The 19,047-nt window shown below is 37.8% G+C and overlaps 1 protein-coding gene across 1 annotated transcript in view; it reads right to left on the bottom strand.

Annotated features, from left to right (window-relative positions):
• Positions 1-19,047, bottom strand: part of col6a3 (collagen, type VI, alpha 3) — a 97,178-nt gene that overhangs the window by 67,821 nt on the left and 10,310 nt on the right. Inside the window, exons 4-14 of the mRNA XM_052143232.1 lie at positions 17,697-18,290; positions 16,834-17,451; positions 15,983-16,594; positions 15,237-15,848; positions 12,451-13,050; positions 10,708-11,298; positions 9,893-10,480; positions 9,059-9,655; positions 4,098-4,670; positions 2,022-2,621; positions 1,226-1,822 (exon numbers count right to left, since the gene is read on the bottom strand). Coding sequence (XP_051999192.1) covers positions 1,226-1,822; positions 2,022-2,621; positions 4,098-4,670; positions 9,059-9,655; positions 9,893-10,480; positions 10,708-11,298; positions 12,451-13,050; positions 15,237-15,848; positions 15,983-16,594; positions 16,834-17,451; positions 17,697-18,290 — 6,582 coding nt within the window. The remainder of the gene's footprint in view (positions 1-1,225; positions 1,823-2,021; positions 2,622-4,097; positions 4,671-9,058; positions 9,656-9,892; positions 10,481-10,707; positions 11,299-12,450; positions 13,051-15,236; positions 15,849-15,982; positions 16,595-16,833; positions 17,452-17,696; positions 18,291-19,047) is intronic.

The following is a 19,047-nucleotide window of genomic DNA, read 5'->3' as shown; positions in this document are numbered from 1 at the left end:
ATTGACCTCTGCGTCTCTGCTGTACTGGACCACAGAAATGCGATCTCTGTTCTCAGCAATTTCCAATCTCTCCACCATTCTTTGAACAAACTCTTTCATTGCTGGGAACCCATTCCTAGTGCCATCTGATCCATCCAGCAGGAAAACAACATCTCTTCTTGGTCCATGACCCTCAGCTAAGAAACAAACATTGAAAACATTGAAAGGGTACATACCAAGCAAAAAGCACAACGCATTACACTATATGTGTAGCCATTGTTCCTGTTTTAGGATATTTGTTTCTATTTGATTTCATGTCCCCTCCCACTAAGTTGTACTATTCATCAAGTAGTTTTTCTTCCACAACTCATTAGGACTACAGGAACAATAAAAGAAATCTTGCTACGATCATAAAAAATGAGGGGCATTAAAGCAAGCCAGTTGTGTCTTTTTCTTACCTATTATTGTGGTAGTGATTGGCGTGCCCGCTACAACTACCGTGTTAATGTTGGTGAAAAGCTGCTGTTGGACACTGGGAAGGTCAGAGAAGTCACTCACTGAGAGTACATAGCTTGGGTCATGGGAGATCCTCTGCAGTTCACTGCTGTCAGAGCTCCTTGACCCTATCCCAAAGATCAATACTCCAAGCTCTTTCAGGGAGGTGGCCGGTGTGTCAACATTATCAAATGAACTTCCACCACTCAGCAGAATCAGTAACTGTGGTACACCCTCTAAACGTCTGCTTCCTGAGGAGGCAGTGAAGACACTGTCTCTCACATACTGCAGAGCTGCCCCTGTGTTAAGGGGTCTCCCTCCTTTGTGCCTCAGTCCCTTGACCGTGTCAAGAATGTCCTCCTTTTTCGTGTATGTGTTAAGATAAAAATGGGCCTCTGGATCTCTGCTGAACTGGACCACAGACACACGGTCTCGCCTCTCAGACACATTCAATCTCTCCACCATTCTTTCAACAAAGTTACGCATTGCTGGAAAAGAGCTCCTAGTGCCGTCTGAACCATCCAGCAGGAACACTACATCCCTCCCAGCCATCCTTCGTTCAACTACGAGTATGGAAATGGAACACAAAGTCATGTGAGCACTCGCTGAAACCCTTGGCTTTTTAGGCAAATTTCTTAGGACTTTGCTAACATGCATTAAAGCTGAGCTCTAAAATGTTTTCCATCTACGACATGCATTACAGCGATGGCTCAGTTTTCGGTTTATAAAGACGTGTGGGATACTGCCTTACCCATAACAGTAGGTGTCACCTGCAGGACTTGCACAAGCACATTGTTCAGTGAGCTCAAAAACTGCTGCTGGACACTGGGAAGATCAGAGAACTCAGGGATGGACTGTGCATAGGTAGGACCATTGGCAATTATCTGTACCTCTCTGCTCGAATTTCTGGTGCCAATGCCAAAAATTAAGACCCCACTCTCTTTCAGAGCAGAGGCAGGTGTATCTATGTTATCGTTTGAGCGTCCTCCACTGAAAAGTATAAGAACCTGAGGAACGCCCTCTTGCTTTCTACTCCCAGCAGAGGCAGTGAAGACATTGTTCATCACGTACTGGAGAGCCGCCCCTGTGTTGAGGGGTCTCCCTCCTCTGTGCCTAAGACTCCTGACAGTGTTAAGGATCTCCCCCTTTGTAGCGTAGGTGTTAAGATAGAAATGGGCCTCGGCGTCTTTACTGTACTGTACCACAGAAACACGGTCTCTGTTTTCCTCTATGTTAAATTGCTCTACTAGTCTTTGCAAAAATTCACGCATTGCTGGGAAAGAATTCCTAGTGCCATCTGAGCCGTCCAGCAAAATTACTACATCCTTTCTTGGTATGGTGTAATCAGCTAGGGGGAAAAACAACATAATTAAAACGCCATTATTATTCATAAAACTTGAAAAAGTTGTATTAGTTCATCAGCTCATTAACTATCTAAGCTGTGGGTAATTATAGAAGTGCTCAAAACAACTTAGGGAGAAAAAGTTGTCATGCTGAGAAAAGACTGCATGTGAGCCAGCTCTTGCAAAGTTCTGCCATGCACATACCGATCACTGTCGGTGAAGCTGGCGTACTAGGCATTGCAACAGCCTGTACGGAGGCCAGCAGCTGTTCTTGGACATTCGGAAGCTCGGTGAAGTCAGACACGGAGAGCACGTAATTAGGGTCAGATGAGATTATCTGCAATTCTCGGCTATCAGAGGCTCTTGAGCCAATTCCGAAGGTCAAGATTCCAAGCTCTTTTAGAGAGGAGGCTGCTGTATCAACACTGTCAAATGACCTTCCCCCACTAAGCACAATAAGTATCTGTGGCACACCCTCCAGTCGTCTGCTGCCAGAGGACGCAGTAATGACATTGTCTCTGACGTACTGGAGAGCTGCCCCCGTGTTGAGGGGTCTGCCTCCTTTGTGTCTCAGACCTCTTAAAGCATCAAGAATGCCTTCCTTTTTTGTGTACGTGTTTAGATTGAAATTGACCTCTGTGTCTCTGCTGTACTGGACCACAGAAATGCGATCTCTGTTCTCAGCAATTTCCAATCTCTCCACCATTCTTTGAACAAACTCTTTCATTGCTGGGAACCCATTCCTAGTGCCATCTGATCCATCCAGCAGGAAGACAACATCTCTCCTTGGTGTATGACTCTCAGCTAAGAAACAAATACTGAAGGGTAAAATAGTGGAGTTCACAGTTCTTTTGTACCATGTTTTGTCATTTACTGTATGTTACAAGATAGATTTACTAAAAAGAACATGTTACTTAAAAGTAGTAGCAAATACATATACTTTAACTATTTAATAAACAGAAGCACAACCAATTCGTTGTCAGGCAAATGTATCATTGATCATACAACACATACCCTATTAATAAAAGTTTCAACATTTTATTTAACCTCTTCGAACGTTAGTTCTAATAATGTAATGCGGCATATAACACTTGTTTTATCACAACTGGCACTTCCGTTGACGCGACACGCCGCACTGCAACAGCTTGAGGCTCACTACAGTAGACACTGGCCAATCATCTTTTAGCCTAAGTGGACTTCAGCAAGGATTAATCAGGGAAAATAGCCTTTATTTTCAACAAAAATCCACTGTTATTCACATTTACTTTTTATATAATTATTATTGTTATGCTATTGCTGCTAAAGCTGCATAAAAATTGTAGACACAAAATATTAGTTAAATAAGTAGATGAGAGACCAGAAACATCACAATTTGGCTTTAATGTAGCTGTCAGAATTTATTTAAAATGTTACACCCAAATTGTGCAGATACTATTTACACCCCTAATTTAATAATAACATACAGTAGAGGCAAATACTGCAGGGAGTCCCACAGACACGGTACACTAACCCCTATACCTAAACCTTACATTCCCTTACAAAAATTAACCATGGTTTTACTACAGTAACCATAGTATCACCATGTTTTTTTTTATATTAAAATCATAGTAACCACAAAATTAAACATTGTTACTTTATTAATAGCATATTACTGTTGTAACATCATGGTTACTTGCATTAAAACTAAGGCTTCTGCACAAAAACGCAACGTTCGTCGTGACCAAATCACTGTGAGGATATCAACCTTTATATTTATTATTATAAGTATCATTAAAGGCAATATTGGTAGTGGAGACAGGAAACAGGATTGGGAATACTGGCACAAAAGTCAAACCCAGGTCTTCCATAAGGGAAAAGCACACCTGTACCATCTTGACACACTACGCCATAGCAGCAACACTGTAGGACACAGTTTGTCTTTAATTTCTGTGTTTCTATAAGACTATTGGAGTGCAAATAGCTGCACTGTGTGGCAGGTGCTATTTACACCTAGTGCAATAGTCACTTCGTATTAAAATATATAACAAACAAAATTCATGACAAAAAGATTTAAACGTATTATAATTATAAAGTGCCTAGAGTAGCTCTGCATCGCCTTAGAAATAGAACGGGGCATCCTTTATTATATTGAGATCTGTTCGCTTTAAAAGCGACGTGATGTACAGCTCACATCCAGTGTAGTCAGGATGAAATGCAAAGTGATTAATAATGATACTACATTTAGTAATCTATTAAAAATCCTTTTGACTGACTAGTGTTAGGAAGCAGTATTTTACTTACCTATCGATTCTTTTTTGTAGTCACTAGGTTTCATGGCTTCCAGTAGCTGAGCCTGAATTTTTGGTAATTCACTGAAGTCAGCAAATGAAAGCACATGATTTTCAGATGATATATCATGCAATTCAGAGTCTGAGTACTTTACTCCTATTCCAACAATTAGCACCCCAAGTTCTTTGAGAGCAGAGGCTGCCTCAGAAATGCGGTCTCTTGATCTTCCACTCGTCAGCAGAATTAATATTTGAGGGATGCCTTCTTTGTGCCTACAACCTGAAGAACTTGAAAAGATGTTTTCCTTTACATACCGAAGGGCAGATCCTGTGTTTAGGGGCCTTCCACCTTTATGGCTAAGTACATTTACAGCATTCAATACATCTTCCTTTCTTGAGAATGAATTAAAATAAAAATTTGCCACAGCTACATTGCTGTATTGTACTACTGCGATTCTATCATTATCAGTTCCCACATTGAGGTTTGTGATAATATTGTACAGAAAATCACATATCTCTTGAAATCCTCTTCTTGTATTGTCTGAACCATCCACAAGAAAGGCAATATCCCTTTTAAATCCTGTGCCTAGAATTACAATAATTTTGAATTAAAGGGACATTTACAGTATTTAAAATTTTTAAATCATAATTAGTTTTTACAAATAATCATATGTAAAAATGGTAGGAGACAAATATATAAATGTTAAAAACTAAAGAAAATTAAAACACAGAAAATAACATTTAAATATTCTGTAGCGTTCTACTTAATTCAGATCTTTATCAGACAGACATCACTGAACAATCAAAATATTTTAAAATAACTGAAAAAAAGAAGCATGTTCAAGAGAATGCTTCTGCATTTAAGTCAGACAGCTTTCAAAACAGGTACCAACATTTGCAGTACCTCAACTCTAGAATTATTATCAGTGCTAGATCATCTACCCAAAGCGGTACAATAAAAACGTAAAATAATCAGACATACTACCCCAATTCCAAAAAAGTTGTGACAGTATGCAAAATGACAATAAAAACAAAAAGGAGTGATTTGTAAATTATATTCACCCTTTTGCTATATTGAAAACACTACAACTACACATCATATGATGTTTTACCTTGCGAATTTCATTTTCTTTATATTGATTGTTTTTATGTACAATCATTTTAAATCAGATGATTGCAACACACTCCGAAAAAGTTGGGATAGTCGAATGTTACCATTGTGAAACATTACCTTTTATTCGAAAAACACTTATTAAGCATTTAGGCACTGAAGATACAAGTTTATTTAGTTTAAAAAGTGGATTTTTCCCGCAAATTTTCATCCATTATGCAGGTCTTCAGCTGCACAATTGTATGGGGTCTTCGTTGCCATATTGTAAATGGTCTGCACTTATATAATGCCTTTTTTAACCTTAGCGGTTACCAAAGCACTTGACACTGTGTCCCATTCACACACATACTCATTCATCAGTGACGGCAGAGCCTGCCATGCAAGGCGCTAGCCTGCCATTGGGAGCAACTTGGTGTTCAGTGTCTTGCCCATGGACACTTCGGCATGTAGAGTCATGTGGGCCGGGAATCGAACCACCAACCCTTCAATTAGTGGCTGACCTGCTCTACCACCTGAGCCAATCTAGCATCCACACTCTCGGATTATTCGGCTTGAAATTGTCCTGCTGAAAATGCCAGGACATCCATGGAAAAGACGGTGCTGGATGGCAGTATATGCTGCTCCAAAATGTTTACATATCTGTCTGCAATAATTGTTGCCCTCACAGATATGCGAGTTACCCATGCCATGGGCACTGACACCCCCCTGGCCCATACAGACACTGGCTTTTGGACCTGATGCTGATAACAGCTTGGATGTTCCTTTTCCTATTTGGCCCAGAGAACAAGACAGCTGTGTTTTTCAAAAACTACTTGAAATGTGAACTCATCGGAAACAAAAAACACTGTTCCACTGTTCTACTTTCCATATAAGATGAGACTGAGCTCAGAGAAGTCGGCAGCGCTTCTGAACAGTGTTGATGTAGAGCTTCTGCTTTGCAAAGTAAAGTCTTAATTGCATATGTGAATCCAGCGGCTAATGGTGTTGTCTAGCAAAGGTTTACTAAAGTCATCCCAAGCCCATATTCATCATATCTATTACAGATGAATTATGTTTTTTAAGACAGTGATGTCTGAGGGATCAGAAAGGTGGTTTTGTCTTGCCCTTTATGCACTGAGATTTGACCAGATTCCTTGAATCTTTTTACTATATTGTGCACTGTAGCGTGTGAAATGCCCAAAATCCTTCTAGGTTGTCTTTGGGGAACATTGCTGTCAAAGTGCTGGATTATTTGCTGAAGCATCTGTTGACAAATTGACAAGTCTCGAATGATCCTTGCTCTTGAAGGACTAGGCTGTTTTTGGAGGCTCCTTCTATACTATGACACGATTGCCTCACCTGTTTAACATCATCTTGTTATTTTAACTCGTCACATTTTTAATAGTCTTAAATTGCCCCTGTATCAACTTATCTGGAGCATGTTGCAATCATCTGATTTGAAATGACTGTACATTATAAAAAAAACCAGGTAAAACATCATATAATGTTTAGTTGTAGTGTTTTCAATTTAGCAAAGAATGAATATAATTTAGAAATCACTGGTTTTTATTTTTATTTGGATTTTTCATACTGTCCCATATTTTTCAGAATTGTGGTATAATCCTCAACATCTATAAACTGTGGGTCCTATTTTAAGATCTCTCAAGAGTGTGTTAAGAGCAGCAGGGGTGTAAAGTAATTGAGTAAAAATACTTAAGTATTATTTGGGGGATATGTACTTTACTCAAGTGAAATTTAAATGGAATATTTGTACTTTTACTTAATTATATTTCCCAAGATAAAATAGTACTTTTTACTCCTTACAATTTTATTTAAACTTGAAGAATACTCATTACATTTTTGCAGGACATTTTCTTTTGTCTTACTGGACTGAAGCCGCATTTTCACTGCATCTGACAAATGACAGATTGACAAATGGCAGAGTGTCGCATGGCGGCTGTGTGTTGAAATATTTGTGTGACTAGACCAAATGTGACCGCCCAACTGAATGTGTTGTATTCAGGCTATAAGCACGAATTGAGAAACACTTACAGTTTTTGTCCTAAACTTTATTCTAAACACCAGGTACTTCTAAAGACTGGACAGTTATGAAGACAGGAATGATCATTCACATTGCAATATATATATATATATAATCAAAATACTTTTGTAATTAAATGTGTACATGTTGCCTTCATATTTAAATCATATCTATTCATTTCTACTCCGTATTTGCAGAATTATTGTTGTTGTTAGGCAACTATTAATTATAATAATATATATATAAAACCAGCAATGATGATAATGTAGCAATGTTTTTGCAAAATATAAAATGGTTCATTACAGGTCTCAGGGCAGTTCCGAGATGAAATGTCCACTGTGTGGCGCTAAAAGCGAGTGAAATTTTCACCTAGATGAGGATTTTAAGGTTAATCGAGATTTCAATAAACAAAACCGACTTCCCGACCCTAAACCTTAAAGCTAAACCTAACCGATAGTGTCAGAAAAAGCAAATGTGTCACAAAAAACAAAAATTTCTGAAGCAGCCATTACATTTTATGGTACTTCTATGACACTTTCGGCTCACACGTCAACTTGCGTGCTCTTCAGGACTCGTATCCTGGTCTGCATATGCAACACTCTATAAGTTGAGCTACCGCACAAACTGATCACACTCGAACAAGCTTGTAACTGTAGTTGGTTATGTAATGCAAACATTAAAATCATGCATTATAGTGAAAATGTTTATATGTCATAAGATAGCACTGTGCATTGTTTGTTTACATTGATTGTTCGTAGTTGTTTTAGCGCCGCTAGTGTTCACTCCACCAGGAAATTGCTATGCTACGTTCAACAGGCCACATAGAATCATGTTACAATAACTACATTTTTGCATAATGATATTTATGACCAGGTTGCGAATGCCAATGTGGGAGAAATATGACAGTCATCAGAGACAGTAAAAATGCGACTCACACAACAAACCAATCGAATTTAACATCCTCTCTCACACAATCTCTAGTAATGAAAAAAGTTACTTTTTACTTTTTAATACTTAAGTACAAATGAATGTGAATACTTATTTTTACTTTAACTCAAGTATGTTTTTGGCTAAATACTTGGACTTATAATTGAATACAATTTTCACTCAGTATCCATACTTTCACTTAAGTATAATTTCTAAGTACTTTTTACACCCCTGAAGAGCAAATATAAATAAAGTGTAGCTATGCATCGCAACACTACCAGTAGTATTTAAATTGTATTATGTGTACTTTCGTGATTGGTCTGCAGTTGACTGCATAAGTCTGTCTTATTGCTTTGAACAATCCTTAATCTGTGACAATTTTCAAGTACTACATAATTTACGATGATTTTGGGAAACGGGACACAAACCTAAAATATATTAAGATGTATTCTACAATGTACTTAGGCTCATGATGCTTTTGGGAAGCAATGCCCAGGTTAGTTTAAAATTAAGATTAAAGATCTTACTGCAACCGCAGCAGTTTTCAGCAAACATGAAGAAAAAAGAGATGCAACAAATCAGATCAAACACTCTCATGTTAGCACCACTGGAAATGAACAACAACCAATCAAATAAAAGGAAGAAAAAAAATAGACTATGCAGACTGAATATCTCGCATATATGAGAAACATAGTTAACAGCAAATAACTTGCCCCAATTGCATGTTGCCCTGGCACCAAATGTTTCGCACTTAGATTTATCACTCTGACAAAAATTGGATAAGACGTAGCACATGGTTGTAGTGCATAGCCCTGTGCGAACATGAAAATAGGGTCCTGTGTTTCCCAAAATGTCACAAAAGAGTAGATCATTTCAAGGAGAAATAATTTCACCAAATATTAATTTAAATTCTTACCATCAATTTTGGTGTTTTCTTTGTGTCTCACTTCAGTTTTTGTCAGTTTGGTCAGTAGGCTTTGACGCATGTTTTTTAGGTCAGACAAATCAGGAACAGCAAAGGCATAATTCTTCTGTGAGGAAATGGCCTCCATTTCAATGGGATCTGTCTGTCTTGACCCAATGGCAAAAATGTCTACCCCCATACTCTTTAGTGTTTTAGCTGGTCCATGAGGAGAGTCTCTTGATCTGCCACCAGCCACAAGCACAAGATTTTGGCTAACACCTTCTATTTGCCGACTTTTACTTCTGGAGGTAAAAATATTGTCTCTGACAAATTGTAGAGCTTGGCCAATATATTGTGGCATTCCCCCTTTTGGTTTGAGGTTTCTTATAGCATCTACCACTTCAGCAGTGGAGGCATAGGTACTGAGATTGAAGCTCATCACTGCAGTATTACTGAACTGCACGACAGCAATTTGATCTTTTCCTTGACCAACATCAAATGTCTCTACCAAACTAGCCACAAAATCTCGTATAGCAGTGAATCTGAGACTAGCATCATCAGATCCATCAATAAGGAACACAATATGCCTTTCACCACTCGAAGTCTGGACTAAAATAAATAAATAAATATATATTTTTAATTCATCATTTCAACAAAACCACAGATCTGCTATAAAAACTAGAACTAGATACAGAAGCTAACGTTTGATTTAGTATTGATGCCTTTCCATTATATCTTTACTAAACCAAATATGAAAATCCTACACAGAAAAAAAAAGATTATTCATAGCAAGTATCAACTTTATTTAATGTCATTTGTATGTTCAGGAATGATCAGAGTTCTTACCCCTAGGTGTTGGAAACTGCTCAGTAATTTCATAACCACTTGTCAAAATAGAAGCAACTCTTGGGTAAATGCTGCTGATGGAGGTAAAGTCAGGAACAGAGAAGGCATAGGCTGGTGTGGAAGCCATTGTCTGTAACTCAAGTGTATCGGCATTTCTTGTGCCAATGGTAAAAACGTTTATGTTGCTTTCTCTTAAGGACTGTGAAACAGTTCTGACATCATCATTAGATCTGCCACCACTAAACAAGTACAGAATCTGTGGTACGCCTTTATTATGTCTGCTTCCAGAGGAAATTGCAAATATATTTTCTTTAATAAAGAGTAGAGCAGCTCCAGTATTCAGAGGCCTTCCACTTTTGTGCCTTATGGAACGTATTGAATTCAGTACCTCTTTTTTGGTTGAGTATGAGCTGAGGTAAAAATTAGCTGTGGGATCTCGGATGTACTGGACAACAGCCACCCTATCAAGATCTTCCTCAATATTTAGACTCTCAACAAATGTTTGGATAAAACTGCGAATTGACTCAAATCCAATTCTAGAATCTTCAGATCCATCAATAAGAAATGCAATATCCCTTTTGACAGATTCTGTAACAAAGAATAGGAATGAAAAGATTTACCATGCTGGAGTTAATCGGTTTATCTCCCTGTGAGCACATGACAGAACATTAGACAATGTTTTTTGACTAAGCATAATCTAAATATTATGCAAGAATGTACAGTATGTTCTTTATATTCTCATGCTTTAATATATGGGACACTGCTGTCCATTGGTGACATGAACATGCAGTATGAAAAAAAGTATTTTCTCTTACCAGAGACCTGAGGAGTCATTGTTGGCAGCTGTTGGTAAGATATCCCTTTTATTAAAGACAAAATATTCTCTTGAACTTCAAGAATGTTCTCAAAGTCAGAAATTAAAAAGTAGTTTGGTTGATGGGATATTGTTTGTAACTCAAGTGTATCAGCATTTGAGGTACCAATACTTAATGAAATGACACCGATGTCTTGCAAAGCTTTGACCGGACCTTGAATATCATCTTTGGACCTTCCAGAGCTTAGCAGAACTAGAACCTGTGGCACACCCTCCAAATATCTACTCCCTGCAGCAGCAGTAAATAGGTTGTCCTTAACAAACTGTAGGGCTGCCCCAGTGTTACGCAGCGGTCCTCCTTTATGAATTATACGTTGCACATGGTTTATAACATCATCTGAGGATGTATGTGTATTTAACAGGAAATCAACAGCTGTGTCATCGCTGTACTGGACCATTGAAACACGATTTTTATTTGGTGCCACATTCAGTTGCTGAACCAGGGTCTGAACAAAGTTTTGCACTCCTTTGAAACTTTCCTTTGTGTCATCAGAGCCATCAATTAAAAAAACAATATCTCTCTTCCTGTCATCTGTTGCAAGAGAATAGTTAATATATAGATTTATCATAAACCCAAACACTTTTGAAATCATCCAAATTATGAAACATTTTTTGTGTGTCCAAGAGGTTTTTCAACCTCATTATTTTGTATGGGTGGGAATTTCCAAAGACCTCCCGATTTGATATTACAACAATACAATTTGATTTGAAGTTAATAAATATGTTTGAAGAACATGAAGAACAGTTGTCTGACATGACATTTGTTTCATTCTTTAATACAGAATGTGGAAGTAAAAGGTAGGAATGTGCAAAACTACCAATTTTCACAATAGGTATTTGTCGACTAGTCAGTGTTAAGGAACCCATGTATAATAAAGGCTGCATAATGCCCATGTGACCCTGATGAGATGGGTTTTATAGGGATATGGATGCAAAGCATATGCCATGTAGCAGGTTAACTAACAGATATTCAACAAATAAATAGGCTAAAAACCTATAACTCGAAAATATCAAATAAAAGAAACAAGAAAGGCTCCGATATAGAGCGGCACAGAATCGCTTATGCACATTCCTGATGCGGACTGATGCGTTTCAATGTAGAGCGCTTGGAGTCACAGGGTGATCCTCACTCCACATTCAAAAGTTCATAACTTATAAACATGTACTTCACGGCATCGAGCAGTTTGATGAGCCTTTTTTAATGCAACAATTTAATAAGCCAGTGTCAGACAAAATCTGCAGAACGACTCCTGAAAAGTACTCGCCACAAAACCTCACAAATTAACCTGTGCGGGATGCCTAATAACATTACCCAAAGCGGAAAAGAGGATTTGATGTCCGACAGAATTAGAGAATTAAAGACACAAAACTTCCCAGAGAGAAAATGTGTTCATGTGGAACTCGGCACAAATATATCTTCCTATATCTATCTTTCAATGTATTAGCATACTAAGCTAAATGTGAAATTTTTCTAATTAAACTGCAAAACATTTTCATCAGGAGTCAATTTAAAAATGGTTTGTCTCAATTGTGATTTGTAACAGAATAGTTTTTCTCCCCACCCCAAATATTTTGTAAATAAAAGATAATTTATTTTATATTTCCATTGGTCAGGACATTGCTCTGAGTACGCCTCAACAGCTAAAACATCGAGAAACTTTAATTGAGAAACATTAATCCTTACCTATCGTAGTTGGTTGAGGCCTCTTGGGCTGACGAGGCACTCTTTTTACATATGATATAAGTTTCTGCTCAATGGTTTGAAGGTCATCAAACTGAGGGACAGTAAGGGTATGGCCAGGAGTATATGAGATCGTCTGGAGCTGAATAATGTCTGCATTTTGGGTGCCGATACTGAATGATACTACATGATCCTGTTTCAGAGCAGCAGCGGGAGCTCTAACATCATCCTGAGACCTTCCTCCAGTCACAAGAACAAGAATTTGAGGAACCCCCTCCAGCATTCTGCTCCCAGAAGAGGCAATGAACATGTTGTTTTTAATATAGTCAAGGGCTCTCCCTGTGTTGAGGGGACTTCCTCCCTGGTGCTGCAGACTCTCAATTGAATTGAGATAGTCTTGCTTTGTGGCATGTGTGTTCAGGTAAAAATGTACCTGTGGCTCTCTGCTGTACTGGGCCACAGACACTCTGTCGCTGTTCTCTCCAATATTGAGTTTGTCCACCACTCTTTGAACAAACCGACACATTTGTTTAAAAGCATCCCTTGTGTCATCAGACCCATCCAGGAGAAAGACAATGTCTCTTTGAGCTGCATCTAATTCAACTGGGATGAAAATGTTATGTCTTCAGTTAAAAGTGCCAATTTTTCATAATGTCACCTTGAATACATCAGTAAGGTACATTACTGCATGCTGTGATCATTTATGTGTTCTTAAAAAAAAATTGTATATGAATAATTCATAGAAATATAATATATACACATTTTACCATACTGACTTTCTCTATCTAAGAATGTGCTGACAATGTTTGAAAAAACTAAATATGTATTATGATGGGAGAGTAAGTGTTTTGTTACACTCAGTTTAATGAGTAAGATTAATCAAGCAACTAGAACAGAAAAAGAACAACAAGGTTCCATTCATGAAATTCAACCAATGATTCAGAAATCATTGGCTCAAACAAGAGTTAAAGCTGAAAAGGATTCCCCACAAGCAGTGAGACACTTCAATGGCTAAGAGAACTTTTGGAAAATTACTGAAGTATGCAGATGGAGAATCAAACAAAAGATGAACAGCACAGATACATAGTAAATATTTAGTGGCAAAGGCCATTATTTTCCAGTCTTTAAGAAAAAAGCTGAATGAAAAAATAAATGGCCTCATGGTTACGTAAGCAGTTTAGTGAAGGAAGGAGATTTTCATCAAGTTTCATGTCCAAATTATTAAAGGCTGAAAGTCAAAAGAATCAGCTTGAATATCAAGATCTTGCCAAGCAAGTATGGTTGTTCTTACCAATGATAGTAGGGGGTTCTATTCCCATTTTGGATTTGATAAATGAGAGAATATCAGGCTGTATTAATAAAATGTCACCAAAGACTGGAAGATTAAATATAAATCTAGATGAAAATGCTATGCTTTGGAGCTCTGCCTCTACTGCATTCTTTATTCCAATGGCAATGGACAGAACTCCAAATTTTTTTAGATCTTCAGCAGGACTTGCCACATCATCACTAGACTTGCCACCAGTCATGACAATCAACAGCTGAGCAACTCCTAGCTGATGTCTACTTCCAGAGGCAACAGTGAAAACATGATCCCTGACATACTGCAGCGCTGCTCCAGTATTCAGGGTCCGTCCACCTTTTGCTGTGAGGCCATTAATGGCATAAAGGACAGCTTTCTTACTATTGTAAGTATTAAGAAGGAAATGTGCCAAAGCATTTTCACTGTACTGAATAACAGCTACTCGTACAATGTCCTGGTCGATGTCAAGATTCTCTGCCATTCTCCGAATAAACTCACGGATGACAAGAAGTCCATTTCTGGAGTCATCTGAGCCATCAAGAAGAAAAACTATATCCCGTTTGTAAATTCCTGTATCGAGCAAGTTTCCAAGAAAAGAAAAAAAGGATATTGGAACACATCTTTCTCATTCAATGTATAAACTGAACTGTAAAGTCATTAAAAGTGTGCAAGAGCCAAAACATGTTGTAGAGTGTCTGGAGAGAAATATGCAAGCAAAAAAAAATATATAAAATATAAGTGACATCGACTCCTCAAAAATTATTTTGTGGGTCAGGATGTGAATAGTATTAAATTAGTGAAAGCAACTGAAATGTAGTAAAAAAAAAATATTCCCATGGAATGAACATCTTTTCTGGGCAAAAGATGACAATTAAGACATGGAAGAAATCCAAGACAGAAAGATTAAAGAAAATCATTTTAGATTCAGGCCATCCTGAAACAGCAACCAACAGTATATATAGCAACTGCCATAACAATGATAAAAACACTTGGACATAAACTTATAGAGCATAAAGAACCATAAAGACGGTTTCTTCAGTAACCCCATCAAAAGGAAAAGGTTTTGAGGCACTTGAAAAATATATTGAATTCAGGCCAGAATGAAAACAGTAACATATACACAACAATTCCTGTAACAATTCTGACACTATATTAACTAAAACAGGAATTCATTGTTTTTAAATGAAATTATTCTCTAGGCACTATTATTCTCTAGGCACTAAATATATGGGGTTCCTCAGATGCCACACTGGCAGAACCCACAGAAGAACCTTTATGCACCTTTTAAGTTCTCTGAGAAACTTTTAGTTCCTGCAACAACTAAAGATTCTGTAAATGGTTCCTTTAGAATCTTCTTCTATGCACTTGAAATATATTTATGTTACTAGAGGTTCTCCAGTGGGTCTCTGAGGAACACTAATGGTGCTTTTAGAATGTTTGAATTTTTACAGTGTGCTTACAGATTGCTTATTATGACAGCACTTACCTGTTGAGTCTGGAACTCCTGTGTTGAAAATTTCTCCAGATTCTTTGGAGAAGTTCTTGAGTGTCGAAACTAGTTGTGGCTCAAATAAAGGAAGGTCATCAAATCTAGTGATATAGTGTGTCAATTGGGATTGATGTGAAATTGTTTTCAGCTCAATTGGATCTGCATTTTCCACACCAATGCTCATTGTCATTATTCCAAGATCTTTAAGGGCCATGGCAGGTCCTTTTACTTCATCATTAGATGGCCTACTACTCAACAAAATTAGTATTTGAGGAATACCATGAAGTCGTCTACTCCCAGAAGAAGAAGTAAAAACCTGGTGCCTCACAAACTGGAGGGCTGCTCCAGTGTTAGCAACTTTTCCACCTTTGTGTTTCAGAAATCGTATGGCATTTACAACCTCTGCCTTTGTTGAGTAAGTTTTAAGATAGAAGTCAACCTCTGGATTGTCACTGTACTGAACCACAGATACTCTGTATTTGCTCTCCTCCACATCAAGTTTCTCAACAACACTTTGAACAAAATCACATACTGCATGGAATCCACTTTTAGTACCATCAGAACCATCCAATAGGAACACAACATCTTTTGCTATGTCTTTGGAATCAACTAAGATACAGTACAACATTGAGAAATATTTAGAAACAGAATAGCATAGCCACTGAAAACCCAAATAGCCATCAAAAATGGTTGGCGGTGTAAGCATATCGACCAAAGCAACATAAAAAAAAAAGAATTCTTACCTTCCATTAGTAAGGTATTCAGGTCTGCCTTTGGAAGACTCACATAGTTCTTAAGCGTTTTTCCCACTGTGTCGAGCATGTTGAATTCCTTCACATTGAAAGCAAATGATGGATTCTGAGAAATTTCCTCAATCTGTTTAGGGTCTGCATTTTTTACTCCGACACCAAAAGGCACCACTCCATCAGTCTTTAAGGCAACTGCAGGTTCCTTGACACTATCTCTTGATCTCCCTCCAGTCAAAACAATCAAAAACTGGGGGACATTTTGGGCAGCTCGACTGCCATATTGTGGTGATAAGATGTTATTTTTCATGAAAGTCAGGGCAGCACCAGTGTTCAGACTTCTACCACCAGCCAGATTTAGTCCATTTACAGCCCTTAGCACCTCTTCTTTGGTTTGGTAAGTGTTCAGGTAGAAGCTAGGGCTTGGTCTCTCACTATGCTGGACCACAGAAACTCGTACTTTATCAACTCCTATGTCAAGAGGCTCAATGACTTTGGAAATGAAGTCACGGATATAGGGGAAGTCACTTCTGACATCATCAGAGCCATCAATCAAGAATGCAACATCCCTTTCAATGCCAGAGGGTGGTGGCGAAACTATTTCAATATCTGTGAAATGGATAGAAAATACATATAATAAAATATTACACAATGCTTGAAAGTACTAGAATCTTCCTCTTATGTAAGTGTACATCATTTTAAACACATCTGTCAAAAGTACAAAAGTATGATTAATCTCTTTGTGTGTTAAACTTTTTAAATGGAAAAAATACTTTGTGGATCTTTAAAAATAAAATATAAAGATATGTATTAAGGCAACACGTGGAGTCTTTGGTGCTGTAGCTCACCTGCTTCTACTGTATCAGTCTCCCCAACAACGGAGATAAGCGGTGTCATAATCTGGTCAACTACACCTGACAAGTCAGCAAAATTTCTTCTGTAGTATGCCAAATTCTCAACAAAAGCCACTTGTTTCAGGAAATCCTGTTCCACTTGGCCAGCTCCAACAGCAAAAGTCAAAACGTTATCTAAAGCTACACGGTCTGCAACCCTCTTGACCTCATCTTGAGATGGACCTCCGGTTATCAGCACCAGTACCTGCTGGACCCCCTGCCGCCTACGAGACCCAGCTGAGGGCTGGAAGTGGTTGGCTAGGGCATATTCTAGGGCTGCACCAGTGTTCAATGCACGTCCTCCCATCAGTCGAAGCTGAGCAATGCTTGAGAGCACTTTCTCTTTGGTGTTGTGAGTGTTCAAATAAAACTCAGTTCGTTGTCCCTCAGCAAACTGCATTAGGCCAATGCGCACTCGCTCAGGTCGGATGTCTAATCTGTTCACCACGCCAGAGATGAAGTCCCGCACATGTTGCAGGTTGGCATTTCCAACATAGCTTGATCCATCCACTAAGAAGACAATGTCTCTGACAACTCTTTGGGTTTGGACTGTAGTAACGTCCACAGTGGTGTCTGAAAGTTTTTACACAACCATAGTTTTGCTAAATTAGGTATCTATATATTATTTAAACGAAGATTAAGAATTAATATGTTATAAGACTATATCAATGGGTGCAATTGCATAACATTATACAGTATTTTATTTATCTGATGAGTACTTTATATGTAAGATTTATACATATACTTAATACATATATAATAATAATAATTAAAACAAAAATCTAAACAAATATCAAAATGTTTTCTCAAAACATTACCTGTTTCTGTTGGAACCTCTGTCACAACAACACCAGACAATGTAGAAAGAGGGGAGATAATTTCTCCAGGGTTACGCAGCAATCCCCTCATATCCTTAAGCATGAAAACCACACTTTCATCAAAAGCTATTTGCTTGAGCTCAGCCTCATCAGCAGCCTTGGATCCCACAGCCAAAGTCAGAACACCCATTCGACGAAGTTCTTCAGCTGGCTGTTGGACACTGTCTTTGGATTTTTTACTGGCCAGTAGCAACACGAGCTGTGGCACACCTTGTTGAATGCGGCTCCCACTCTCAGCACTGAGCATGCTGGTCCTCACAAACTCCAGAGCAGATCCAATGTTGATGTCAACTGCAGGTTTGGGTTTAATTTTGGCAAGGGCAGAAATTAGGGATTCTTTTGAATTGTATGAGTTGAGGTTAATCTCCATTCTTGGGGTAGTGGAAAACATGGCCACTCCGACCTGCACCTGATCAGGGCCGATTGGCACGATGTCAATAAACTTTTTGATGAATTCTCGCACTGCAGTGATGAAGGTGTTACCCATACTGCTCTCAATGAGGAAAATTACATCTCTACTCCCAACAGCCAAAGCTACATGGAAAAAAAAATCCTGCTTAGTACTTCTACAATTATAATCAAAACTGAAGAATAAAACAGAAGAGTAAAGAATTAACCAGAAGATTACTTTCTAGGTACAATGAATTATCATAAATATTGCTATTTAAAAATTACTGCAACATAGTGAAAACATGACTCTATATAAAGTTTTGCAAAACTCATTATATGTGTCTCCATGTACAAATCGCTGCAGTTTCTATTCTGTATCAAGTGACCATTTAAGTCCATTTAAACATTAAACATAGTTTTAGATAAAAATTTATATTGTTGTGTTTAAAGACTACTGTTGATTTATTCTATCCTATCCCTAATATACACCATTTAATCACAGGCAAGAACAGTGTACCAAAAATTAATTTTTATAATTGATTTGCAAATAGAACATGCATATGTTGTTTATACACATCTAAATATTTTTCATTAATAAACAGAAATGTTTTTATTTTATAGAAAGACTGATACGTTCCCACCCCTGTCTCATAAGTATGATCTTAATTTCTTTTTTTTATTTCAAATAAATTGTATTATATATATATATATATATATATACTATATATACGTGTATATATATATATTAGGGCTGTCGATTTAATGCGCTAATTCAGTGCGATTAATTTTCGCAATGCCCCCGGACCATAATAAGGAAGATTCCTGAGAAATGCAAGCTTGTAGTGCCACCTGTTTACTCCAGAGGGCAGTAAGTGAAACTTCAGCTGTATCGAGCAACGCG

The sequence above is a fragment of the Xyrauchen texanus genome, chromosome 14, assembly GCF_025860055.1.
Source record: "Xyrauchen texanus isolate HMW12.3.18 chromosome 14, RBS_HiC_50CHRs, whole genome shotgun sequence".
Classification (NCBI taxonomy): Eukaryota; Metazoa; Chordata; class Actinopteri; order Cypriniformes; family Catostomidae; genus Xyrauchen; species Xyrauchen texanus.
Note: the sequence above shows the minus strand (reverse complement) of the source record. Positions and strands in the feature narration are given on the sequence as shown.